The sequence below is a fragment of the Punica granatum genome, chromosome 3 (genome assembly GCF_007655135.1).
Source record: "Punica granatum isolate Tunisia-2019 chromosome 3, ASM765513v2, whole genome shotgun sequence".
NCBI lineage: Eukaryota > Viridiplantae > Streptophyta > Magnoliopsida > Myrtales > Lythraceae > Punica > Punica granatum.
Window position 1 is genome coordinate 37,542,003 of NC_045129.1, and position 26,451 is coordinate 37,568,453.

The 26,451-nt window shown below is 38.8% G+C and overlaps 3 protein-coding genes across 4 annotated transcripts; all 3 read left to right on the forward strand.

Annotated features, from left to right (window-relative positions):
• Nucleotides 1-7,292: 7,292 nt before the first annotated feature.
• LOC116200243 (alpha/beta hydrolase domain-containing protein 17B-like) lies at nt 7,293-10,160 on the forward strand. The gene is made up of 6 exons (XM_031531054.1): nt 7,293-7,798; nt 7,903-7,939; nt 8,359-8,595; nt 8,728-8,775; nt 9,097-9,575; nt 9,817-10,160. The coding sequence occupies exons 1-6, from the start codon at nt 7,497-7,499 to the stop codon at nt 9,974-9,976; spliced, it is 1,263 nt and encodes a 420-aa protein (XP_031386914.1). The 5' UTR covers nt 7,293-7,496; the 3' UTR covers nt 9,977-10,160.
• An 861-nt stretch (nt 10,161-11,021) lies between these two features.
• On the forward strand, nt 11,022-16,489 carry LOC116200244 (heat shock protein 90-5, chloroplastic). The gene is made up of 19 exons (XM_031531055.1): nt 11,022-11,471; nt 11,824-11,897; nt 12,125-12,250; nt 12,340-12,433; nt 12,537-12,620; nt 12,712-12,855; nt 13,105-13,221; nt 13,345-13,392; nt 13,473-13,550; nt 13,707-13,811; nt 13,918-14,058; nt 14,193-14,285; nt 14,396-14,473; nt 14,777-15,031; nt 15,174-15,276; nt 15,392-15,566; nt 15,657-15,762; nt 15,893-15,982; nt 16,093-16,489. Exons 1-19 carry the CDS (start codon nt 11,199-11,201, stop codon nt 16,297-16,299), a joined length of 2,391 nt encoding a protein of 796 aa, XP_031386915.1. The 5' UTR covers nt 11,022-11,198; the 3' UTR covers nt 16,300-16,489.
• A 711-nt stretch (nt 16,490-17,200) lies between these two features.
• Nucleotides 17,201-25,143, forward strand: LOC116201121 (DNA-directed RNA polymerase 1B, mitochondrial). 2 transcript variants are annotated; one of them, XM_031532238.1, is made up of 19 exons: nt 17,201-18,219; nt 18,852-19,085; nt 19,227-19,360; nt 19,474-19,540; nt 19,625-19,683; nt 19,811-19,928; nt 20,142-20,255; nt 20,356-20,487; nt 20,582-20,998; nt 21,615-21,665; nt 22,076-22,146; nt 22,294-22,378; nt 22,521-22,673; nt 23,275-23,349; nt 23,613-23,702; nt 23,812-23,859; nt 23,986-24,100; nt 24,203-24,332; nt 24,427-25,143. In XM_031532238.1, the coding sequence occupies exons 1-18, from the start codon at nt 17,434-17,436 to the stop codon at nt 24,325-24,327; spliced, it is 2,874 nt and encodes a 957-aa protein (XP_031388098.1). In that variant the 5' UTR covers nt 17,201-17,433; the 3' UTR covers nt 24,328-24,332; nt 24,427-25,143. The 2 variants fall into 2 exon arrangements, with proteins under 2 accessions (XP_031388098.1, XP_031388097.1); XM_031532237.1 differs by having other exon boundaries at nt 24,203-24,306.
• The last annotated feature ends 1,308 nt before the right edge of the window (nt 25,144-26,451 follow it).

Consider the following 26,451-nt stretch of genomic DNA (forward strand, 5'->3'; position numbering starts at 1 on the left):
ATGTTACTGCATTCGTGAGAGTTTACTTCCTTTGTTTGGCTTTTCGGGTGGATTCAAACTCATCATGGTGACGACAAGGACAAATTCTCTCGTCATCTAAGTGAATATAGTGAGTTTGGTAGTAACATTAAATTTTAACAATCGACCTCCTAGCTATGCGATTTCGGCAATTCATGATCCTTGTCCTTAACCCATATACATAGAGTTCTAGAAAAGACTATTATCTTACACAGTCCCTGTGATATTAACTTAATAATAATTTCTGCAATTTAACTATTTTTCCGGGAAAAAAAATCTGGATGTTTTTTTTTATTGTTTCTAAAAGTATAATTTAATTATAACAAATTTTAACACACTTTCAGTCAATTTTTTAAAAATGATAATAAATTAAGCTAATGCATATTGTTAGTGAAGCATCCAATGTCGGCAAGTTTTATATTAAAATTGAAATGTTAAAGATGTTCTATATTGTCAGTGAAATAGATACGCAATCTTCACTCTTCAGCCCTCTAAAAGAAATTTAATAAAAAAGAAAATGGAAAAGGATAAACGATCACTTCTGAAGAGGACTCAGGACATAGATTATACGGACGGTTTGGTTGCAGAGTTGAGACGTTATTTTCTGCCGTCTCACTTTAATAGAACGAAAAAAAAATGATAAATAAGTTACATGACATCTGACCTCTCTTATAATAATTAATTAAATTAAGCTTGTGTTAATGTTAAAGAAGCTGATTGATGTGAAGAGAAAGATTTTTCAAAAGCCAATAGTTTGCCAAGAACTAGTTCCTTTCATAACCGTATGTTGTAGCAATTGAGTTCGACCCTCAAACGTCCGTGCAGTGCGGGCAATATAATGTCTAATTTCCCTTTCTTTCTCATGACATATTTGAAGAGTACACTCAATCACACAGATATAAAAACAGGAATCTTGTATATATGTTTGACCAATGTGCAAGTGATCGAAGCATGCATAGCATATCGCGACACGGTATATCATTTTTGTCTTAATAAGATTTGGATAAACCTGGACAACTAATAGCATAGAATGCATTCTTAATTGGTTCATTAAGTTGTATTAATGTTTAATTAATTCATCCTTGTTTTTGATCCATCAACATAAGTTTCCAGAGTTTTCTCCTTTTAGATTACAACAATGAGTTACTTTTTTATTATAATTTCCTTTTGCGCTTTTTTTTGGTTGTGAAATATTACAAATTACTAATATTTTTTTCAGTGTGAATCATGTTATTTGAAAATCCAATTGGGTCTCAACTAATTCAGTCGAGCCGGGTCGGCCCACTAAGGGGTAAAACTCTCATAGCGTAGATTTTTTACATTTATAAATATTCGAATCCAAGACCTTGCTTAAGCGGAACAAACGTCGAACCGTTTGAATCAATCCATGTTAATAAATTACTAATATTTTTAAGTTGTAATGTTTGTCTCATCCATGTAGAATCCTTAGTCCCTACTCATGAAGTTCTGAGGCTTCCCTCCTGCCTGCAAAGACAAAGAAATCTCATCATCCTTCATAACATTTCCTCTCGCTTCTTTTCCCACTGTCAATTCATTTTCCTCTTCCATGTCCTTCTTTTTCTTGGTAAAAAACGCAAATGTCATATTGGCATTTTTTCTATTAACATTCTCTTTTATAATGAGGCGTTTATTTTCTTGCCAACCCCATAAGCAATCGATAAGTCAGTTGAGCTACGTATGGTGGCGTGAAAGTACACATGCTGGCAATCTCATCAAGAGTTACGCTGGGCTAATATATGCATTAATGCATAACCATGAGGCCTTTGTACCTCATCCTCGTTTTTTCGCGGTTAACATCCTTTACACACACACATATATATAGAACTAGTTACTAGTCCATACATTGCGCGGGAATGCAATGGAATTAATAAAAATATAACAGATCGTTTCAAGTGGTTTGACTTTTATTCCTCTTAAATAATGTTTTGGATTCGAGTATTTTGAATAGAGAAAATCCATGTTGGAAATACTTTAACCCTTAGTGGGTCAATCTTGCTTAAACTGGATTAGCCAAGACTCATTAGGCTTCTGAATACTAGGATGTGCTCAAAAAATAGTGTAATGTATTATATATTTTTCGAGAAAAAACATTTACTTTTAAGAAAAAAATTTAACTTCATTTGAGATTTAAATGCAACAATAAGTGCCATAATTTAATTAAGACTAAAATAATAAAAAAAATCCAAAAGATTTAGAGCATTGAGAATTATCAAAATAGAGTTTTCAAGTCATAGTACTCAGAATTTATATATGATATAAATGATGATAATTCATTATCCATTAATTTCAAAATTCTAAAATGTAATTTGTCATTATATTTTGAAAGTCACATTTCTCGATATGTATGTATGCAAATGTTGGTTGAGTCCCGTATTCAAATAACTTTTTTGCAGTCAAGTATTAGAGTTGGAGAGAAAAATGAAATTGTCACTCCGGTATAATATTTTGGAATTACATATTTTTCAAGATTCAATTTTCCCATATGTCTAACATTTATGGCAATAAATTTATCTTTCTCAACGAAAAGCACATAAGCACGAACAATGTCTTTGTTTATAACAAATAATTGATGAATTTTTTGGTGATCCTACCTCACCACATAGTATGAGGAAGAACCAATTAAAATGTAGTAAATTCGTAAATGGGGTGCTAATGACATGAACAATTGCTATATATTGTTACTAATTACAAGAATCCTACTGGTTCTTTCTCGCCACATAGAATCATTTAAGAATATCTTCAAATAATCTAATTCCATAAAGGCTGGCCTATTTTCACAGCCAATTATACTAAATATTCCATGATTTTCTATGGTTGATTGACTACATTACCCTTCCTAACTTTAGCAAAAGTTATCTTCACTAGGAAATTCTCCTCGGATTAAACCATGCCTTAATTGTTTCTCCTTCTTCCTCTCTGACTTTGGCCAATCTCTGTTTTTCTCCATTTGCAAGGAAAACGTCTCTTATTAAACCCCAAACTTAGCTATTAGTTATTACTGCAAAAAATTGAGAAGATTTTAAGTAGTAGAAGTGTAGAGGAATTTCGGTCTCGAGAATCAAATATGATAAATAAAAATCACATAGATTGTTAAATTAGGGAAAAGAGCCTAAGTGAAGTGAAAAATCATCAAAATAAGGAAGAAGTGATTTATCGTAATAAGTTTTGACATAATTAAAATCGCTGAAACTTGAAACTATGTTCAAAAAATGATGTGAAATTTTCAAAAAATTCTAAAAAGATCCCATATTGGAGGTAAAAATCAAATTAAGCTATCTATTTGCATTTCTTTATTCCTCCCTTTATGAAACTCTTTTGGGTGAGATATGGCTTCGAAGCCCGACTCCCTTCTTGAAACTTGTTAGCTAGAACTTGTTTTGCTCAACCATTCTAATTTTTTTTTATCCTCTTTCTCCTTCTTTTTTTTAAAAAATTCTGCTATCAGTCCAATTTTTAAATTTGTTCACGATATTTATCAGATTCTTTTTTCATTTCCCCATAAGAATAAAGAGCAAAGGAGACACCGTATAGTGTTAAAGGCGACAAGAAGAAACAATTAGGAGAGATATTTTGGTAATTAGCCTTGAAAGGATGTGAAATTAGCTTATTTTGTTGTGAAAATAGGCCTAACCTTAAAAAATATTGCTTACTCATATCATATTTGAAACTCCATTTCTTTACAAGAAACTTCTTGGGTGATTCTACTTCACAATATGAGGAAGCATCAATTAAATTGCATGAAACATGAGAATTGATGTCAATCACTCGAATAATTGCCATAATTATTCTTCATTGAAAAACTCTTATTGGTTCTTCTTCGCTACGACAATGTGAGGTAGATACATTTAAGATTTTCTCATTTCTTTAATGTTGTTTCTAAATATTATTATTTAGAAAAGACAAGTGTTTTTGTTTTCAACTTGAAATTTAAGAAAATACCAACTCCGTCTACGTGCTTTATCAGGCGATTTCTGTTAATAATGTAATCTTACTTTTGGGGTTTAGAATATCGTAATTTTAAATTTAGTAAAAAAGTATTTTATTTTTTCGGTAAATAGTAAAAAAGTACTTTTAATTTTACAATTCTTTGAGTCGTAATTGTTTTTATTTTTATTTTTTTACTATAAGAAGTTGAACCATATTATACCTATAGACAGATAGACAGATACAATAGTATTAATGGAAAAATATTTGAAGGATCAATGTCATAGTTAATAATGAGATTCTTCGTATTACTAAATATGTTCTATATCAGCATATTATTAAAGTTTTAAAATTTTCAAAATATCCTTTTTACATTCTCAATAAGTTCTTAATTACATTAAAAAATATATAAAAAAACAGAACGATGTGCTATGAAGTTCGAGTTTTAAGCATATGTGGCACTTAGGGCAGATAAACAAAGCCGGTTGCAATGAAAACCTGAGCCGATCCAAGCTGAACCGCCCCGAATTTTTTGTTCTTCTAGAGCACAGTTTGGTTCTAGGGTTGATTTCTTATATTTTTGTTGGTTTCAATTATGGGTTTGGATTTGAAAATTACATATCTGTAAGGGCCAGTTATTTTATTCATTTCGGTTCTCGGTTCTCGGTTCTCGGGAACGTGTTCTAAAATTCCTGAACTAATAAAAGCGGTGCCCCGAAATCAGTGTTTATGTATTTTGCACTTAAAAAATAAGATTACACTCAATTTTTTTCGAATATAATTATACTTTTTGGGGTTTCAGAATAAAGTAAATTTATATAAATCATGGTTCCAAGTAAAAATGAATATGTTATAATTAATTTTATTCACTTGGAGAATTATTTTTTCATATAATATAAACATTATTTTTCATATTAAGTTCTTTTACATAAACTTAGAAAGGAGATTTGTAAGATCAAAGTCATACTATACATTAATATTTTTTTATTTATGAATTTTAGTTCAATTATAGACTCTAAAGTCATCTATCACTTCAAAATTAATATTTTATAAATTATCTTTTATTGAGAAGTCATTATAAAAAAATATGATTCTTATTTTAATATATAATCCCGTGTTATATCACATAGAATAAATGTTTAACGTAAAATTTGCCCAAAAAATATATATGAAATTAAATTACTTTTAATTTAACTAAAATTATTTCAAAGATCAAGTTAAAATTTTAGAGGGTTACCATCGAGTCCTTGAACGCAAGTTGCGCCCGAAGCCATCCGGCCGAGGGCACGTCTGCCTGGGCGTCACGCATCGCGTAAAATTTATCCAAAAAAAAAATTTTAGAGGGTTTGATTTTACAATTCCACCCATGTTTATGGCATGAAATACAACTTCATACATATATATATAATTTGTTCATTATTTGTCCATATGAATATGAAATTAAATCATCATATGAATTTTTATAAATATCAATATATTTATTTCTATTTTGTTCATATTATTTAATTCATTTACCAATTATATTATGAGTTAATTGTACATATTTACAGTTATACCCCTATTTATTATAGGGGATATAATTATATATATATATATATATAATATTGATTGATGATTGATACTGATTTGTTTTCCCTTTTGTGACTGCCCATTATGGGCTTCGAATGGCGCTCAGCGAGATATACATATTTTAGGCCAATTACATAGTTTAGTGATAATGCAAGGGATTGCTTGACTATACTGACGGCCCATTAAATTTTCAAGCTCATCCCTTTCCCAAGTTAGTAACTTATACATATAAACTAACTTGCAGACCATCGAATCTCCTTCAAAACGATGATAAGCACATGAATTAGAACACATTTAAATCTAGGGCAAATAGACAAGACACGTGAGACACGATGCTACGGAATAATGAACCAAACTGGAAAATATCAACACCAACAATGAGGGGCTCCGAATTGGAAACAACTGTTCATGGCATCGTTGTTTATGGCACTTGTTAGCTTGTAGTTGTAGATCCCACGGTAATATGGAACAAAAAAATGCATTATACTGTCCTAGCCGTGCTTTGGAGGCCCGTAGACCTGTTAGTGCGCAGCTTGCTACTCGTGATTATTACTCGGGGCAAAACATAAATGAATTACAGTTGACGGATGATAATCGTGCAACCTAGATACAAGATTTGAAGAGTGCAAAAATTTTATTCAGATTTTCATTGGTTAACGCAGTTTCTATGAGGAAAAACATTAATTGTAAATTTTTCGATTGCCAGAATGTGAAAATTGAAAATGATCTGTCTTTCTTTATTTTCTTCATGGAATTTGCCACATCAAAATGCAAAATTGATGGAACACTTTAACCAAAGAAATAGGAAAGGGAAGACACCCGATTGTAGGCATAAGTGCTATAAACCGTGCTTGTCTCAGTACAGGGGGAAAAAAAAGGCGTATATGAATATCTTTTAGTCCATAAAACTACATCAAATATGTAGAGCATGATAGAGTTCGTGATCGCTGTACCATAGCTGATCGAAACTCGGAATGAAAATCCGAATGGAAGAACCTGCTTTCACCATATATCTTTACTAGTCAAATTCTTTTGAATTAAAAATCCCATAGTGATGATGAAGAAAGATGGAAAGACATGGTCGAGCAAAAGAGAAAAAAAAAAAGAAGAAGAAGAAGAAGATGGAGAGACATGATATACCTAAGAGGACTGATATGTAATCATGGGATGTTCCCTCCGGTAATGTAACACTCAGCCCCACGCACCCGCTTCCGTTATCAATGTTAGTTCCCGCTCCGGTCCCACCCCTACGATACATACTTATTCAAATTCTCATCGACACAACCAAAGAAAAATCTGGGCACTTGCTCGATTTTTCTGCTTATGTATGTATAATCGGCTTTTGAGACATCAACTTATTGAGTGAAAGTAAAGTCAGAATAGGAACTTGAAAGTGTTATTGCTGATGGAAAACTATAGAAAAGAACATTGCTGAAAAATAATCATTAATTACATATATATATATATATATATTATGATAATGTATTTGTGAGAGATATTGATTAATAACAGTTGCAATAATAAGTAGGGAAAGTTTTCACCATCAGAAGATTCAGGACATTATGTATGGTTGTAAAATTCATTATGGATCTGTATCATAAATTTCCCATATTGCAAGGACCATATTTTGAGCAAACCCAAGATTTTCAGCAAATTTCCTCAAATAAATTTACTTCCCAATTTCTCACCAAAAAGAGAGGAGAAAAGGTTGTACTCGTCAAAAGGAATTTTGTGTGTCCCTAAACAATTATGACCCCATTAATCACTACTAATTTTTCATGGTCATCCTCCTCCTCCCTCCCACCCTCCTTCAGCACATAGAGCAAAAGAAACGAACTCTACCATTTCTCCTTTCCATTTCCTTGACATCCCACCAAACCAAAACACTTCATGGGCTACTAACAGCTAATGCATTGATTGCTTTGGCAAGCTAGAAAGCCAATCCCTCCCGGGCAAGAGCCGAGATGGGGTTGGCGACGTCATCCATGGCGGCAAAGTTCGCGTTTTTCCCGCCAACACCGCCTTCCTACAGCATCATGAAGGAAGAGTCGACGGGGAGGATGAGGCTAACCAACGTGCAGCCGAAAGACGACGTGGACGTCCTGATACTGCCCACCAAGAGAGGCAACGAAATCGTGGCTGTTCACGTGAAGCACCCGTCAGCTTCTTTGACTCTGCTCTACTCACACGGCAATGCGACCGACATCGGCCAGATGTATCGCATCTTCACTGAGCTTAGCCTTCATTTGGGTGTTAATCTCATGGGGTCGGTCCCAATATCACATCTTTCCTCTGAAATCAGCATTTGATTTGATGCGTAGCGACAAGAGACTGGAAGTTCTGATGTGTGTTTTTTTGTGATGTTTGCAGGTACGATTATTCTGGGTATGGACGGTCTTCGGGAAAGGTACAGTCTGTCTCTTCCTCTTGTAAGATTTCAGTTAAGAGTGATGGCCAAAGGAGAGAGAGGATGAACGTTGACTCTGATCTTATGATCGATTAAATTGAGCATTTAAAACGCACAGTTGTCTTTCTTCTATGCCTTCTCTTGCATAAATTCATTTCCAGCAATCCATCCTCCTGCAGTTCTATTGATAGCATTCAATATCTTTATGCATTGACATTAACTCGGCGTGCTTACGAGCTCACAGGCGGATGGCCTTACTAAGGGCTATGAGTGATGACACACTAACGGGGATTTGAATTATAACCTTGAGGATCTTCCTCGGGTCACAGTCACATGCTGATTTTTGAGTCTTACTCGTTACATACTGTCTTCTTCTTATGGATGCTCAAATGCTGATTAATTACTGTTTGTTCGATTAGCCGAGTGAGCAGGACACTTATGCCGATATTGAGGCTGCGTACAAATGCCTTAAAGAGAAGTACGGAGTCAAAGAAGAGGAACTTATACTGTATGGACAATCGGTCGGGAGTGGACCTACTCTGGAGCTCGCAATACGTTTACCCAATCTGAGAGCCGTAATTCTTCATAGTCCAATCTTGTCAGGCCTCCGAGTCATGTATGCCGTTAAACGGACATACTGGTTTGACATCTATAAGGTTCTTTTCCATTCATTTTATTACTCATTTTGCTTTTCTGGAGAATAAGAATTTAATCACGTACAATTTGTCCTTTCATTTTAATATTTCGTCCTGACTAATAGTACTTGTGATTCTTCATCCGTGTTGCAGAATATTGATAAAATTCCGCACGTCAAATGCCCAGTTCTGGTGATTCATGTAAGTTTGCCCAGATCTTGGTTCCTCTCGTGTAATGTTTCTCTGATGTCAGAACAGCGATTCGTTTCTGAATGTTTGTTCATTCATCAGAACTCGTCGTCATGTTCAAGAGCTAGATTCCTTTCCAAGAAACTGTTTGACATACCAAATGCAATAGTCTCATTTATGGGGTAAATATTCCATGAATGCTGCAGATATTGTACCGAACACGGCATGATAATTAATAAGAGACCTGTCGTCATGTAAATTTAAGTTACATTATTTATTCATTTAAATTTCAAGATTATATGGCATTTTACTCTGGAGATGATGTCTATATAGGGGACTGAAGATGATGTAGTGAACTTGTCCCACGGAAAGCAGCTGTGGGAGCTCTGCAAGGAAAAATACGAACCCCTATGGATTCAAGGAGGGAACCACTGTAACTTGGAAATCTACCCCGAGTACCTGAGGCATCTCAGGAAGTTCATATCTGCGATCGAGAAGCTGCCCCGATTTCGACAAGTACCAGAACAACCAACTGATAAACCCGAGGCTGCTTCAAAGCTGACAGACCAGAATATTGAAAAGTCAAAGGTAAGCATTGATCAGGGAGAGAAGTCAAGGACAGGCATCGAGCATAGGGAGAAAGGAAGGTTGAGCATCGACAGTAGATTGAAGTCGAGAGCAAGCACAGGCAGTAGAGAGAAGTCGCAAGCAAGCAAGGACAGGAGAGAGAAATCGAGGAGGAGCTTAGATGGCTCATGGAAAGCAAGAAACAGCACGGACCAGCCCGATAAACCGAGGAACAGCTTTGATCGGTAAGTTAGAGATTGGTTTTCCGTAAGGTCTCTTTTTATGTTCTTAGAGTATGAATCCATCTCTGGGTAATGGAAGTCTGAAAGCCGATAGAAGGAGGCAACTCTCGAACTTTTCATTAATCCGATCAGTCTGCCTCTCAGACCACTTGATCGGTCGTGAAGGGTTTATTACTCTGAACTGATTGATTGCAGCATTATTATCACTACTCACTAAGATGGCCTGTTGATATTGGTGTTGTAGGTTCGGTGATATGGTTAGGTCTGTTGGATTATGCAACATTGACTGTTTGAAAGCAGAAAGCCCTCAAAGCCTAAACTTAAGGCAGCCGGCTGCAAAAACGAGCACCGAGATAATCTCGAAGCCCCAACTCGAGCCTAACCTTGAGCCTAAACTTCCCTGAAATGCCATAACCGAGGGGGTTCATTTGTTTCTCGGTAGTTGTTCAGTGTCTGGTCGGTAAATATCTTCAGCAAGAGATTTCTGCTGTGTCAATTGCTTGGTTCTTTGACCTTCTTTGGACATTGTTCTCCGCCAATGCTTCAGAATAATGGAGTGAACGAATCATAGTTAGTCTTATGTATTTACCTATGGTCTTACAAAATATGTACGTGAAGTGTTGCTGCTATTCGGGATTTGCATTCTCCTTCGATGTGATTCCGGAAATGTGTACACGAGGTGCTTTCAGCATTTAGACTCGAATATGTTCGCAAAGATCATGCAGGAGAATCGGTTCTATGATAATAGAGTTAATGAGTTTCCATGAGTCTCTAACCCCATATTTGATAAATCCAATATAAATATATATACAAATGGAACTATTCCTTGATGGAGTAGTCATACAAAATTGACTGCATACATTTCTTTTCTCGCACGGCAGCATCATGCAATTTACATGCCGTCTTATCTTTTCAATATAGTGCGAATTTTTAAGAAAGATAGCATGAAATCGGTCCAAGAGTCGTTTTCCATATTCAATATCACCATCGCAAGTCTTTATCCAAGAATCCTAGAAAATATCTTCAATCCAAAGCATGACATGTTACATGTTTTTAACTTAAAATGCACATGACTAAACGACACAACTCGGAAGATTGTTAATTCGGGTTATCCTGAAAAACAAATCTAACGCCAATGATAGTCGCTGCAGTTTCGGTTCCGGACCGTTCAGGAGGGCTAGCTTCACTGTAGGGAGTTGTCCCTCCATGCAACGATCTCAGAGCTCCCAAATCGATCGTAAAATTTTCCATGAACCATGAATAATCGGATTGAGCAACACTATGGAAACAATCATTTTACAGTGGAAAGATTTTTTTTAAAAAAATTTTATATTCTTGAAACTGTTTTTTTTTTTTTTTTCTTTTACTATTCGGATATTGTCGTTTCAGGGATGAAATGGCAGAATCATGGCCTTACATAATTCTTCACCACATCCCTCCAAAACTGAGACCTCCCCCATAGAACCAATTCTAGAACCCTCTTCCTCTCTCGCTTAAACCCTTCCGGAGCTTCCCCCGTTGTCAACAATTCCCCAAGAAGATAAGAGACTGGCTGGCGGCCCTTCGAGCTCTGTGTCTCCCTCACTCCCTCTCGCACACTCTCTCTCTAGGGTTTAAATTCCAGACATGGCTCCAGTACTCAGCAGAGGCCTGACTACTGCCTCTCTTGCTTCTCCTCTCCCTTCTCCATCTTCACTTTCGTCTGGGAACAGCAGCCGGTCGTTGTTCTTGAGGAGCGCTTTCTTGCCGCAAAATGGGCTCAGGAGGGACTTCAGCTGTGGCGGGTTGAAGTGGAAACTCGAGAAGAGGAACAATCGGATTGCGGTTCGATGCGACGCTGCCGTGGCAGAGAAAGAGGCCGCTGAGGACTCCGGGGAGAAGTTCGAGTACCAAGCTGAGGTGGGTTCTTGTTATCTGCAATCAAGGTTTGACCCTTGGCGTTTTATGGGTAGAGTAGAGCTGAATTCCTCGTGTAGTTCTTCGGGTTCACTTCAAAGAAAAGGATTTGAAGTATCGATTGTTAGATCACGATTGTGTCAGCGTGGACTAACGTGGAAACTGTATCCTTATTGTAAGAGCTGGCCTTTTCATTCTGACGATGATTGCACTGGCAAAAGTGGCGGCTTGGAAATGAGGTTTAATCCGACCTGGTCGGAATTACAGTTGGTTGCGTGTAATCTGTTCTGCATTGACATCATGTATTTGTTGTAGTCATTCAGTCGTCTAATTTGAAACCTGCGACACATTTCAGGTTAGTCGTCTATTGGACTTGATAGTTCACAGTCTGTACAGCCACAAGGAGGTGTTTCTTCGGGAGCTTGTGAGGTAAGGGACTAAGTTGCTCGATTGCTAAAATGCTGAATTACTTAAGAATGAGAATCCGAGAATGTCTCTCCTCTTCTAAATTTTGGAGCTCTTAGTGCATCCATCGGTACTTTGCATTTCCTGGGCTTTTGAGTGTATGATGTAATTGTACATTGTTGTGAGTGAACTTGCGTGAGTTACTTCGAGTATCAATATTTACTGACGATGTTCCTTTTTCTCACTGTCAGTAATGCAAGTGATGCCCTTGACAAGTTGAGATTCCTAAGCGTAACTGAGCCTGCTCTGCTTGGAGATGCTGGTGACTTGGAGATAAGGATCAAACCTGACCCGGATAATGGAACCATCACTATTACGTAAGTTGATTGGATTTCTAGTTTTTGTACGATATTTTGCATGAATCTGGCTGGAGCTTTGTGCAAAATTTAAACCTTGGAAATTGCAGAGATACTGGTATTGGGATGACTAAAGAGGAGCTCGTTGACTGTCTTGGAACTATTGCTCAGAGTGGTACCTCAAAATTCTTGAAGGCCCTGAAGGTACTTGTTCTCTTGTGTATACAAACTATACATAATAGGTCTACTTGAAATTAAACTTAAAGATATCTCCCAACTCTGATGCTAAACTTCGTAATTCCTGCAGGAAAACAAGGATCTTGGTGCAGACAATAGTCTGATTGGTCAATTTGGTGTTGGGTTCTATTCAGCCTTTCTGGTTGCTCAGAAGGTTTGTCTGGATCTCAATTACTCTCTCCTTTCTCTAAAGGCTTTCATTAGTTTGTTTTCTTCTTACTTATAGTATGCTATACTCAATGTAGGTTGTGGTGTCCACAAAGAGCCCAAGGTCCGATAAACAATATGTCTGGGAAGCAGAAGCTGATAGTAGCTCTTATGTGATTAAAGAGGAGACGAATCCTGAGAAGTTTCTTCGTCGTGGAACACAAATAACACTTTACTTGAAGGTATAGTGATTCTTGTATCTTTTCTTTCTCCCTCTTTGACTTAGTGGAGAAGGTTATGAGCATACCATGCGCCTTGTGATCGTTGGGTCTGTCAGTGTTTAGGAATTGTTGCTCCTCAAGTTTAGAGTTGGAATACCTTTGTATTGAGCACCCCTTATCGTGCATCAATGGGCAAATGATTATTCACAAGTACCTTATTTAACTCCGGTAAAATAGTCTGCTGAAGATCTTTGTATTTCCTTTCCTCAGGAAGATGATAAATATGAGTTTTCAGAGCCCACCAGAATACAGAGTTTGGTAAAGAACTACTCACAGTTTGTTTCCTTCCCCATCTACACATGGCAAGAGAAGTCCCGTACAGTCGAGGTGAGTGTTCCTTTATTTTATTTTATTTTTCCTTTGTATCTTACCTCAACAGTTTGAAATGCTTCTACTTTGTTATCAATATTTCGTAAAATACTAATCTCTGGGAAAATTCCTCTCGAGCAGGTAGAAGAGGAAGAGGAACCAAAGGAAGGGGAAGAAGCAAAACCAGAGGTAATTGAGGCAGCGTTCCTAAATCTGGGAATTTAAAGTTTATGTTAAAGTAGTCTTTTGATGAAGTGCCTCTTGTGCAGGAAGACGAAAAGAAGAAGAAGACGATAACTGAGAAGTACTGGGACTGGGAATTGGCTAATGAAACAAAGCCAATCTGGGTATGCATCACTGATAATTCGTTTTTGCCTTCTGCTGGATTCTCATTCATGACCTTGCTTCTTACTGTTTCTGTTCATTAATTTCGAAGGAGTCTTCTTCTGTTCATTTATCTTTTCTGAAAGAATTGTTGCATTACTTGCTCTTATGAATTACAGATGCGTAATCCAAAGGAAGTGGAGAAGGATGAATACCATGAATTCTACAAGAAAACATTCAACGAATTCCTTGACCCACTTGCGTATTCTCACTTCACTACTGAGGTAGTACATCTCTTTTTCCACTCTTCAAAATATTATATTTGATTGCAAAGACTGCTTTTGTGATTAAGGAACTTAAGTTGGTGACCTCCATGTGAATGTTTTTTAGGGTGAGGTAGAGTTCAGGAGTGTTATTTTCATACCCGGAATGGGCCCTCTCAACAATGAGGACGTTGTCAATCCAAAGACAAAGAACATCCGCCTGTATGTGAAACGAGTATTCATCTCAGATGACTTTGATGGTGAACTTGTAAGTTAACCTTTAGCTTCAAACTCTCTCACTGTTTCAATGGAATTGATTCAAAATTCATGAGGCTGCAAAATCGTGCAGCTGAATTTGTTATTATTATTATTTTTAAAAAAAAAACTCTCCCTGTGTTGCAGTTTCCACGATACTTGAGTTTCGTTAAAGGTGTGGTGGACTCAGATGACCTTCCCCTTAATGTTTCTCGAGAGATTCTTCAAGAAAGCCGAGTTGTAAGTCGGATTTATCTGCTGCGCTTCCATACATTGCTATAGATATGTAATCATTAACTGAAATTAAGTGGCTTTATTTTAATAGTCTTATTTCTGATTTTATTTTGCAGGTAAGAATCATGAGGAAGAGGCTCGTGAGGAAAACATTTGACATGATTCAAGAAATCTCTGAGAGCGAAAGTAAAGAGGTCAGAAACATTCAGAAATATAAGATACCTTCTGTGGGCGCTAGGGTCCTGCAGTTCTGGATTCCTCTGGGTTTTTTAGCTTTTTATTATTTTACGTTTCCTTTTTGGTATTTAAAAGCTTAAGAGCATTTTAAAAATTGTGTTAAATTACGGTTTGTGTATCATTATGCATTTGGAGGTGCTTACATGTCTTTTCCTCTTAGTATCATCATTTTGAAAAGAAAAACCATCAACTGCAGAATTCTCCTAGTTTCCCACATATGCAGAATTCCATAGTAAAGAGTAATGTTCACTTGTCTGCAGGATTACAAGAAATTCTGGGAGAACTTTGGGAGATTCTTGAAGTTGGGATGCATTGAGGACACCGGGAACCACAAGAGAATAACCCCACTTTTGCGTTTTTACACTTCAAAAAGTGAGGCGGAGTTAATGAGCTTGGACGAGTATGTTGAGAACATGGGCGAGAACCAGAAAGCTATATACTACCTGGCCACAGACAGCTTGAAGAGTGCAAAATCTGCTCCTTTCTTGGAGAAGTTGGTGCAGAAGGATATCGAGGTACTCTGCTGATAAGATTGATTCATTGACAAATTACATATCAAAATATAATTATTGTTCTTCACTTTCACATCAGTTGTCCCATTTTGGTCCTTTCTTGTGTATGGGATTTTAACTGTTACATTTTTTGGAATCATGACAGGTGCTCTATCTTATTGAGCCAATTGATGAAGTTGCAATCCAGAACCTGCAGACCTACAAGGAGAAGAAGTTTGTTGACATCAGCAAGGAAGATCTAGAGCTTGGTTAGTGCTTTAACTTTTCTTTTCAGCAAATGGACAATCTTTTAAAATGTTCCACACCCTCTCTTGTCATAAATTTGCTATGGAGTGGTTTGTCCTTAAATGGCTTTTTGTGTAGGGGATGAGGACGAGGTCAAAGAACGGGAGACAGAGCAGGAATTCAATCTCCTCTGTGATTGGATAAAGCAGCAGCTCGGCGACAAGGTGGCGAAGGTACAAGTCTCGAAGCGTCTGAGCTCGTCTCCGTGTGTGCTTGTTTCTGGAAAGTTCGGTTGGTCTGCTAATATGGAAAGGTCTGTACGTTTAGTACTTGAAATGAACATTCCTTGGTTGTGTTCACACAACTATCTTTCTTCATTGAGATTGACAATTTCCTCTTGCAGATTGATGAAAGCTCAGGCTCTCGGAGATACTTCAAGTTTGGAGTTCATGAGGGGAAGGAGAATACTGGAGGTCAACCCTGATCATCCCATCATCAAAGATCTGAATGTAAGTCGGTTCAATTTTGTCAAGTTTCCACTGAGAAAACATTCTGTATATTGTTAATGGGGCTTGTCACAAAAATTGTACATGTTTTAATATCATATTCCTGAAACAATTGGACATTGATTATTTGCAGGCCGCGTGCAAGAATGCTCCCGACAGTTCTGATGCCAAGAGAGCGGTCGACCTCCTATATGACACAGCTCTCATCTCCAGTGGGTTCTCAGTAAGTTGTCCCCGACCATTCCCTTCCTCGTACCTTTCAATTTCAATGGTATGCATACCACTTGCTCTTGTCAATCCTCGTGCTGACAATGCTCCATCTGACTTTCACAGCCCGATAGCCCAGCCGAGTTGGGGAACAAGATTTACGAGATGATGGCAATGGCGCTAGGAGGAAGGTGGGGGCACGCAGAAGATGCAGCGGACGATTTGAGCAGTAATAATTTCGCCGAGTCAGATTCGACTGAAGGTGGGGCAACAGAGGCAGAGGTCGTGGAGCCCTCGGAAGTGAGGGCGGAGAGTGATCCATGGAGCGACTAATCAAGTGCCCTCCAGATTGATTAATTACGAAAAGTTTTGATATTATTCTTTGCACGGACAGACATTTTTGGCAAAAACTTGAGTGTAGGATTATGATATACGAAAACGCATCGTTCAGTTGTCAGTACATTAGTTTTGCCTAGACCCTTATGATCCCGAGCTATCGAAAGCATCTTATGATCCCGAGCTATTGAAAGTGTCATAACTTGAGGGTCGAATAGAAAACCAACTTGCCAGAATCTCAATATCGGATCAGTATATAAGCTAATGTAAATAGGACGACTCGTGACACTCTTGCGCGTATTGCACTGGTAAAGTAAAAACCTCCAATAAGAAAATTGAATGGATAGCCCCAACAAAAATAAACAGATAAAGAACTCAAATAAGAAAATTGAATGGATAGCCTCAATGTAAATATACAGAAATAAAACTGAAGTCGGTAGGCTTCAAAGTTATTGGACATAATGCTCTATCATTCTCTGCCATTTTTCGGGAAATCAAGCGGACGATCGCACTCTTTTTTTCCGGTAGGGGACAATACTCTTTTTAACTCCGGCAACATGCCGAATCCAAGATATGGAAAGCATGAAATGAGTACTTTTCTTTTATTTCCTTAAGGTACTTGATCCGATGTTCCATCCTAGGAAGAACCAAAGTAAAGTAACGAACATTTTTTTTTTTAAAAAAAAATAATGAGAAATAAATCAATAAATCAATAAACAAAACAACACAAGACACCCACTTCTTGTTGGGCCCTAACTTTCTGGATCAAGCCCAATACTAGAATTGGGCCTTTCTACATAAGACATTTCTTTTTCTAATTTTATTTATTTATTTATTTATTTATGTCTGTCTTCTTCTTTCTGGCTTTGCCTTTTTCTGGGTTTTATTTTATTTATGGGTTATATTACAGAAAAGCCATGGCAACAGAGCAGAGAGAGAGAGAGCCGTAGGTTTAAGCGAGGTTTAAAGGCGGCTACCTCCACTACCGCCCTTGTCTGATCTCCCCCATTACCTCTCTCTCTCGCTCTGCATCCTACTACTCTTCTTCCCCTCCTGTCTCACCTTCATCACATGCCCTTCACTCTGATTCTGCCGTTTCTTCCACTCTGATCCATCCCATCCCACCTGAAGATGTGGAGGAGCTTGGCCAGACAAGCCTCTTCGAGAAAGTCTAGATTTTGCCCCCACCCTCTGTCCCCTTCCTGTTCTACTTCACCGGCTGGTCTTCCCCGTCCCGGAAAAGCCACGCCTCATACTCGGAATTACCTCAATTCCTGGTGCCCACCTCTTGGTTTCCCTCAAATTGGCCAATTCCCTCCTCAAAAGAGCAGCTTGAGCCGGCCCGTATTTGACTTCCCTAGGCCGCAGTGCTGTATCCGGGCTTATGCTAGTGTTGCCGAGGCGATTGCGTCGGAAGAGGAGTCCTCCGGGTGCGATGAGATTCAAGAACTGATTGAAGAAATGAACAAACAAGTCATGGCAGAGCAGCAGCAAGACAACAGCTTGAAGCAGCCTAAGAAGACGCCGTTCGGGATGGGAGTGACGAAGTACCACATCCTCAGGAAGAGGCAGGTGAAGATGGAGACGGAGGCGTGGGAGGAGGCAGCCAAGGAGTACCAGGAGCTGCTAATGGACATGTGTGAGCAGAAGCTTGCTCCCAATCTGCCCTACATGAAGTCTCTGTTCCTCGGGTGGTTTGAGCCCCTCAGGGATGCCATTGCTGCTGATCAAGAGATGTGCAAGAATAAGAAGGTCAAGCCCTCCTATGCTCCTTATTACGATCACTTGCCCGCGGATATGATGGCCGTCATAACAATGCATAAGCTGATGGGGCTGCTGATGACCACCAATGGAGGGAATGGCAGCTGCAGGGTTGTTCAGGCGGCTTGTCAGATTGGTGAAGCCATTGAGCATGAGGTCGGTAAGCTTTTCGTATTCTTTAGTTTTAGTTCCTTCTCTAGGTACACTGGGGAGAAGTCGAACGAAAAATGAGTTCTGGAGATCAAATACATCTAGAGGAGCTAGGGATAGTTAGAGCTTTGATCTAGAATTCCTAACAATGTACCTTTCCATGAAACAATGCGGGACAATAAAAATGCAGAGAAAGGTCGTCCTTTCTTTTCAGACATCAGAGATATTGTATGAGCTGCATCACATGAATGAAATATACTGGTCCAAAAATGAAGATCCGATGATGTCTTATGCTTAATGTTGGAGGTGACTTCTGTGGGAGTAGAGTGGAGTAATTCTTTCTTGTTGGGAAATGATTAATTTTCACTGCTATGTACATATTAGTGTTTTTTTTTTTTAATCCATTCATATTACAGTCCATAGAATCTTAATTTTATGGACCAATTTTAAGTAGTGTTCTGCCTTAGCTGTTGCTTTAATTAGAAAGCCTGGTTCTTGGAATAGATCGCGGTTGGGAATTCGATTGTTGCAATCTTTGGTTTACTAAGTAGTTTGCGGAAATCTTGCATTAGATACGTAAACCATAAATTATCTGTTTATGCTTATGGGGAAGTTCTATTTTTTACACTGGTCTGCAGGTTTTACTACATAAATTTTTGGAGAAGACAAAGAAGAAGAGCAGTAAAAGTAAAACGGCTGACCCATCTGATTCTCAATCAACCGAAGATCAATCCCTAACCGTATCCAAGCACCAAGAGAAGCTGAGGAAGAGAGTGACTCAGCTAATGAAAAAGCAGAGGGTGAAGCAAGTGAAGGGGATAGTGAAGGCCATTGATGATTCCAAGCCTTGGGGTCAGGAAAACCATGTCAAGGTCCACCTTGTTGCTTTTCTCCAGGAATTATTATCCTAATGTTTATAGTTACAAGATTGAAAGGCCTTTCCTAATGATTGTAGTTATGGTGCTGGAGACCTCTATGGATATTATATAAGGATTTTTCCTGCTGGTTTGCAGGTTGGGTGCCGCTTGATTCAATTGTTAACAGAAACTGCCTATATTCAGCCCCCAATGGATCAATCAGGAGATGGTCCCCCTGATATTCGCCCTGCATTTGTCCACGCCCTTAAAAACGTTACAAAAGATTCACAGTAAGAAAAACTCATTGTACAACTTAGACGCCTCCCTTTCGCCTCTCTCTCTGTGCGTGTATTAGTGCGTGTTAAATGGAAACAAATATTCTCTTTTGGTTTCCTTACTTTAGGAAAGGCAGCAGGAGATATGGTGTTATTGAGTGTGATCCGCTGGTACGGAAGGGCCTTGAGAAAACTGTAAGCTGAACACTCCTTCTCACCTTTTGGAGGCCTGAGTTACTTGCGCTGCATAATAATGAACAACTTAAATATGCTTAACAGGCTAGGCACATGGTGATTCCTTATATGCCAATGCTGGTTCCTCCTTCAAACTGGAAAGGGTTGGTTCTTCAAATTCTTGTATTCATTGCAATTCCGCATTTTCACTTTTGCAGGTGATATTTGTTCTTGATGTTCAGAGGCTTCTACTATAAGTTTGTTGACCATGGTTTTTCTAACATTTGGCAGTTATGATAAAGGAGCCTACTTGTTTCTACCGTCTTATGTCATGCGAACTCATGGTGCAAGACAGCAACGAGAAGCGGTTAAAAGGGCTCCAGCAACGCAGTTAGAACCTGTTTTTGAGGTTTGGGAACTGAACAACTTATTTCCCCCCCTTTGGTCAATGATTCTCAAGTAACATATACATATTTCTGAATTTTGTGTAGCCTGGATCCTGTTGCTTCTTTTTCTCGATTTCTGTTATAAAAACTGATCATAATCAATCCGAATAATGATTCTTTACTTGTATGAACATTTTTTAAATTAAAATAATAATTTATCATACTATGTAAATCAGGCTCTAGATACGCTTGGCTACACGAAATGGAGGGTCAACAAGCGAGTACTTGCAGTGCTCGACAGGATATGGGCGAATGGAGGTCGGCTCGCGGGTTTAGTTGATCGTGAAGATGTACGTTATTACTAATAAACAGAGAATTTTCTAAAATCTCGTTTTTGTTGATTCTAAGGTGTCCTTTGTTTCATTCTAACTTCCAATTTCTATGCAATAGATTCCCTTGCCTGAAGAGCCAGACACAGAGGACGAGTCCCAACTTCGTAAATGGAAATGGAAAGTGAAGGGCTTAAAAAAGGAAAACAATGAGAGGCACTCTCAGCGGTGTGACATTGAACTTAAACTGGCTGTAAGAAGCTCCATACCATCTCATCATCATTAGAAATTATGGATGAGCCATGGGTAGCATGCTTATTTTATCTTTTACTTTTTTGGGTGAGCAGGTGGCACGGAAAATGAAGGATGAGGAGGGCTTCTACTACCCACACAACCTTGATTTTCGAGGCCGTGCCTATCCAATGCACCCTTACCTGAACCATCTTGGGTCTGATTTGTGCCGAGGCATCCTTGAATTCGCTGAGGGACGGCCCTTAGGAGAGTCAGGCCTGAGGTGGCTAAAGATACACTTGGCGAATTTATACGCTGGAGGAGTGGACAAGCTATCTTATGATGGCCGAATCGCTTTTACTGAGAACCACATTGATGATATTTTTGATTCTGCCGATCGGCCCCTTGAGGGAAACCGCTGGTGGTTGGGTGCAGAGGATCCATTCCAATGCTTGGCTGCATGCATTAACCTCTCGGAAGCATTGAGAAGTTCCTCTCCAGAGACTTACCCATCACACATGCCCGTTCATCAGGTACTTAGTCATTGCAATATCTCTTGAGACTGCAAACAGTGATGGTATATTATGATGGGAATTGCCAAATTTAGTGGGTTCAGTTACCTCAGTAGCTTGTGAGTGGTTAACACAAAAGATATTGGCTTTACAAGGTAGATAACCTGCAGAGAAGTTGCAACAACGGAATGCCAAAAAAAAAGGAGCACCAGAGAAAAAGTGAGACAAAACTTGCATTCAGTCAATGGTTCAGCTTTGAATCTGATCCATTAAATTTTCTGTAACAATGACCCACCTCTGAAGTTGAGAGAAGGCAAAAAGATATGTTCTGGGGATTTCCATAATCAACTCTAGGAAAAGAATTTACCAAGTCTCCGCTTTTTTAACCTTTCTCCCAAGTGCATTAATTCTTAAGTTGAACTTCAATCATGATTGGGGGTGCTTTGCAATTGCTGGTTTGTTTACATCTTTTTGCTCTGCCTTATGAAGTCAAAGTCACGGACAGGGTATTTCCTGCTACATACTGTTCTAGTGCTTATGTTTTATTTATTTTGTTGATAGCCTTGTATGTAAATATGTAAGAGCTGTAAAGCTGATAATCTTTTGCTCTGTTGTAATTTCTTTTTTTTCTTTTTAGGACGGATCTTGTAATGGTCTACAACATTATGCTGCACTTGGAAGGGACAAGGTAACTGCATTTTTAGTCAGATTGTTTAAGAGTTTCCAGTTTATTTTCAACTTTAGTACTAGAACTAAAAGAAAGAGATGAGGATTTAGCCTCGCAATTTTCAGGAAAAGAGTTATTGGTCTGATGTTTATTTTTTGTTAAGATGGTTTAATATATTGAGACACACTATTTTCACTGGTAATATGTGGACTACGATGCTCCCTTTTTGTCAAGTATCTGGAAATTCCATAATGCAAAAGAAAATACATTTTGAGCATATTTCTTTTCTCCAGATATGTGACCAAACAATTATGTATATTGCCACAATTTTGCAAACAATTATCAGACATCTATTCCTCTCTCCTTTGTTCTCTCCCCTCCCAGTATTATGTACATATATATGATATAAAATATGGTGCTCTATTTTGTAGTTGGGAGCAGCTGCTGTTAACCTTGTCGCAGGAGACAAACCTGCCGATGTTTATTCAGGGATTGCTGCCAGGTTCTTCCTCCCTCCATACCCCCCCCCCCCCCCCCCCCCCCCCCCCCCCCCCCCCCTATCCAGGTTTAGGACTCTGTTTCTTTGTTTGTGTTCCATTATATATAACAGAAATTGATATAATTTACTGTTCGATATCTTAATCCACAGAGTTGTCGAGATCATGCGGAGTGATGCTGACAAGGACCCAGCAACAAATCCTAGCGCAGTCTACGCTCGGCTCTTGGTTAATCAGGTCTTAAAACTTCGTTTTCAATTTCATGTTCTAGATTTGGTAGTGCAGTAGAGAGATTTTTATCAGTTTGAATACAAGATATCTAAAACTAGGGCTTATGTTGTTCTGATAGATCCTTATGTTTATGACTTGTAACTGTTAGGTGGACCGTAAACTGGTGAAGCAGACAGTTATGACTTCAGTGTATGGGGTGACATACATTGGTGCTCGTGACCAAATCAAGAGGAGGTTGAAGGAGCGAGATTTTCTTCAGGATGATACGCAGCTGTTTGCCGCTTCTTGCTATGCTGCGAAGGTTAGCAAATGCAATTTTTTTTTAATTGAAACATCTACTTATTCTCAAAAAGGAGTGATACTTATATGTCCGATAGCAGAAAAACCTATTTCAATTTTTATCTATTCAAATCTGTGAAGCTTCCAAAAGTATGTAAATTGTAATATAATATTTTTATTAGAAAGTACATTGGCCACCAGCATCAACCGGGGAACTCAAACCGCCGGTAATAACTTCCGTGGTCTTGATCAAGAGTTCTATGCTTAACTATGGCCAGAGAAACCTTGACCAGCATCATCCTCAATTAAGGATCATTTCATGATCTAGGCAGAGAAACCTTGATCAAGGCTGCAAAAGTTGGCACAATGGCTGGGTCCTTAAAATAGAGTTGTGGATGTTGATGAAGGACATAGAACCCTTGATTGGATCTGACAATCGGCAAAAATTTCTCATGGACGGGAGGATTAGGGGGTTTTGAATGAGGGACTTCCAAAAGAATGGAATTTCATGATCTACTGGAGTTGTAGCTATCTGTCACGTGTGACAAGCACATCGAAAGCCTTTTCAATGCAAGTAAGGAGTTCCACCTAACAAGTTGCCATTCTTTTCACTGTGTGAGCAGACAACTTTGACTGCATTGGGGGAAATGTTCGAAGCTGCAAGAAGCATCATGAGCTGGTTAGGTGATTGTGCTAAGGTGCTTAAGCCTTCATCCGCTGCTAATTTATATTCTCGGTTTTCTACTGTCACAACTAGGTTCAAAAGCAAGAAACTCCACGTATTCAGAAAACGTGGAATTTGTAACTAGTCTCTGGCATTTGCCTTTTTCTTTTTTCTGACTCTTTCTGCACATGGCATGAAACTTTGCTTGTTATAGGATCTAATATTGTGCATGCAAATGTATGTATATATACATGCCTGTTTCGTCAACCATTGACATTGAGATACAAACATAAACAGGTGATAGCTTCTGAGAATCAGCCGGTAAGGTGGGTAACTCCTCTCGGACTGCCAGTGGTACAACCCTATCGACAGTTGGGAAGGCATCTGGTAATTACATAAAGGAACTTCTGCCGCTTAAGATGAACTTTCGCTTGATAAATGAAACTCTCTTGCTCTTTCTGTACGAGGCTAAGGTGCTTCTGTTTTTCTAATGCAGATTAAAACCTCCCTCCAGGTGCTTACGCTACAACGTGAAACCGATAAGGTGCTTTCACCGAACAATTTTCTTTGTTCTACTAATTTTAGCTTTACTACTTGGTCTGTGTTGATTAGATTGCAGCCCGAAATAGGTGGAAATGAAAACTTAATTTCACTGTTATGGCTGTCATAGGTCATGGTGAAGCGGCAGAGAACGGCTTTCCCTCCGAATTTTGTCCACTCACTCGATGGTTCCCACATGATGATGACTGCTGTTGCCTGCAAAAGGGCAGGCTTGAACTTTGCAGGTCGGCGTTATTATGCTCTTCTCCCTTCTCTTTAATACTAATTGCGCAGTTCTTCAGCTCCTTCAGTAATTTTACCGTTTGCTTTGATCTCTCATTTTGTAGGAGTCCACGATTCGTATTGGACCCATGCTTGTGATGTTGACCAAATGAACAAGATCCTCAGAGAAAAGTTTGTTGAGCTATACGAGGCACCAATACTAGAGAATGTGATTATAAAATCATCCTAAAACTAGTAGTTTCTGGATTTCCTTCAATTTCGGTTTATTCATGCTTGAATTTTTGGAAAAGATTTCATGAGTTTACTAACTGCAGCCTCCAATTTGCAGCTATTGGAAGGCTTTGCGAAGTCTTTTCCTACGTTATACTTCCCCCCATTACCGGACCGGGGAGACTTCGATTTGAAGGAAGTTTTGGAGTCCCCCTACTTCTTCAACTAGTCTGGAGGTTGAAAAAGATTTAACCGTAGCTTCTGCAATCATTCAGACAAAGGGATGGCAGTTCTAAATCGCTTTTCGGCCAAATGATGCATAATGGAGGAGAAGGGACACCATCGGGATTTGGCTTCATATTAACAGAATAGGAATATATCCTCGTAAATATTTTGGGGGAGATAGAACTACAAGTTGTCTCAATACTTGGAGTTCAGATATGTCCTCTGGGAGATGTCATTCTTTAGAGATTTCAAAGAAAAAATAAGATGGTTAGCGAGCAGCCAGAAAGGAGCTTATGGGTCATCGAAGCAAGCCAAGGAAGTCGAGCATCATTAAATTCGCCGCGAATTCTTGCAAGGCAGGGATGTCCTCAATGACACAGTTCATGATCATAGAAGAGACGAATGAGGCATTCAGATCAAAGTTTTGATCCGGAAAGAGATGATGACGATAAGGAGGCCGGGTTTATGGAAAATAGAGGGATCATGGGATGTACTCTTTCATTTTTGTATCAAATGATTTGTGGGATGTGTATAATAATACGTTGAAAGGGAAGCGTCCTTCATTTAATATAGAGAGAAATTTTGAAGGCACCATAGTTAAGAGACTTCACTGCATGTTATTATGCTTTTTCGATAGTTCTTAATTTTCCATCTATGTTGATATTTCAATAGCCTCGTGCGGTCTCTCATTTTCTGGAAAATCTGACGAAACTATGAAACACCCTCTGTGCCAGTGCCACCTCATTGGTCACAAAATGCCGCCTAAGAAACTCTTGTTCCCAGCATAAACAAGCCATGGAGGACAACGTAAGGGTCGTGAGATATGGAAGCACGGGGAAGCCTGCATCCCCGACCAAGTCATACTCCCATACTACTGCCCCATCGTATAAATGGCCTTGAGGTCTTGAAGAGCTGGTAGAAGCTCGAGCTCTGAAACATGGACGAAGCGTCCACTTTCCCAGGCCACCCGGCCACGATATCCTGAAACTCTCGTTGTTGGATCCGCGATCGCCTGGAGGACCATGCTGTGATTTATTTTCTGGTGGTCGAGCCATGTAGTGTTGTCGTAGGGATCTGAAGCAGGCAAGTTCGTCAGAATGTAGGTAGGTGATACCAATTGCTCCGCAACAATTGGGCAGGCCCGATATATGTCTTCTCAAACTCATATTTGATCTGCTTCATGTCCCCATCGCTCGATGGCCACCGAAGGTGATGGAGGCCTCTCTCTTCCATCGCCTCGACAAAACGCCACGTGATCCGAGAGACCGGTCGAATAGCAGGAGCCCGAACGAATGCCCGACATTGACCAATGAATCACCAGAGCTTAGCCTTCTTAGAGCTACTGCCACTTGATCGGGTAAAGAGTGGAGCTTTCCACTTGCAGACGTGAAATTTGGTGGTTTTCTCATCAGATCGCCACTTGACGAGAGAAACAGATGTATGCAGAGGTGGTTCTGCTTATATCGATAATTGACTTGTATTATCGATATACCGTTCAACACTTCAACATATTCACACATTTTTCAGATATTATTAATTCAAAATAACCAAAATTACAAAACAGGTAGTTTCAACAGGAATAACATGCATAAGTTCAACACATAGGTAATATATATAGTCGAGAAAACATAAATCCAAAGACAGGTATCAGAAACTAATCAGTAGTCGAGGATTCCTCGTGAAACTCATCCTCATCCTCGTCAGGCTCCTCGTACTGATGTTTCCCCTCCTTAGACCGAGGAATATCTTTTTTCCAATTGCCTATTCGGGAACATCGACAGATATATGAATTGATAGATATATATGTTCCCTCGAGAGATGTCAAATCTCGAACTTTTACTCGATTCATTGTCAGAAATATGCATTGATAGATATAAATATATCTTTCAAGTTTACAGCAAACACGAGGGAGAGAGCC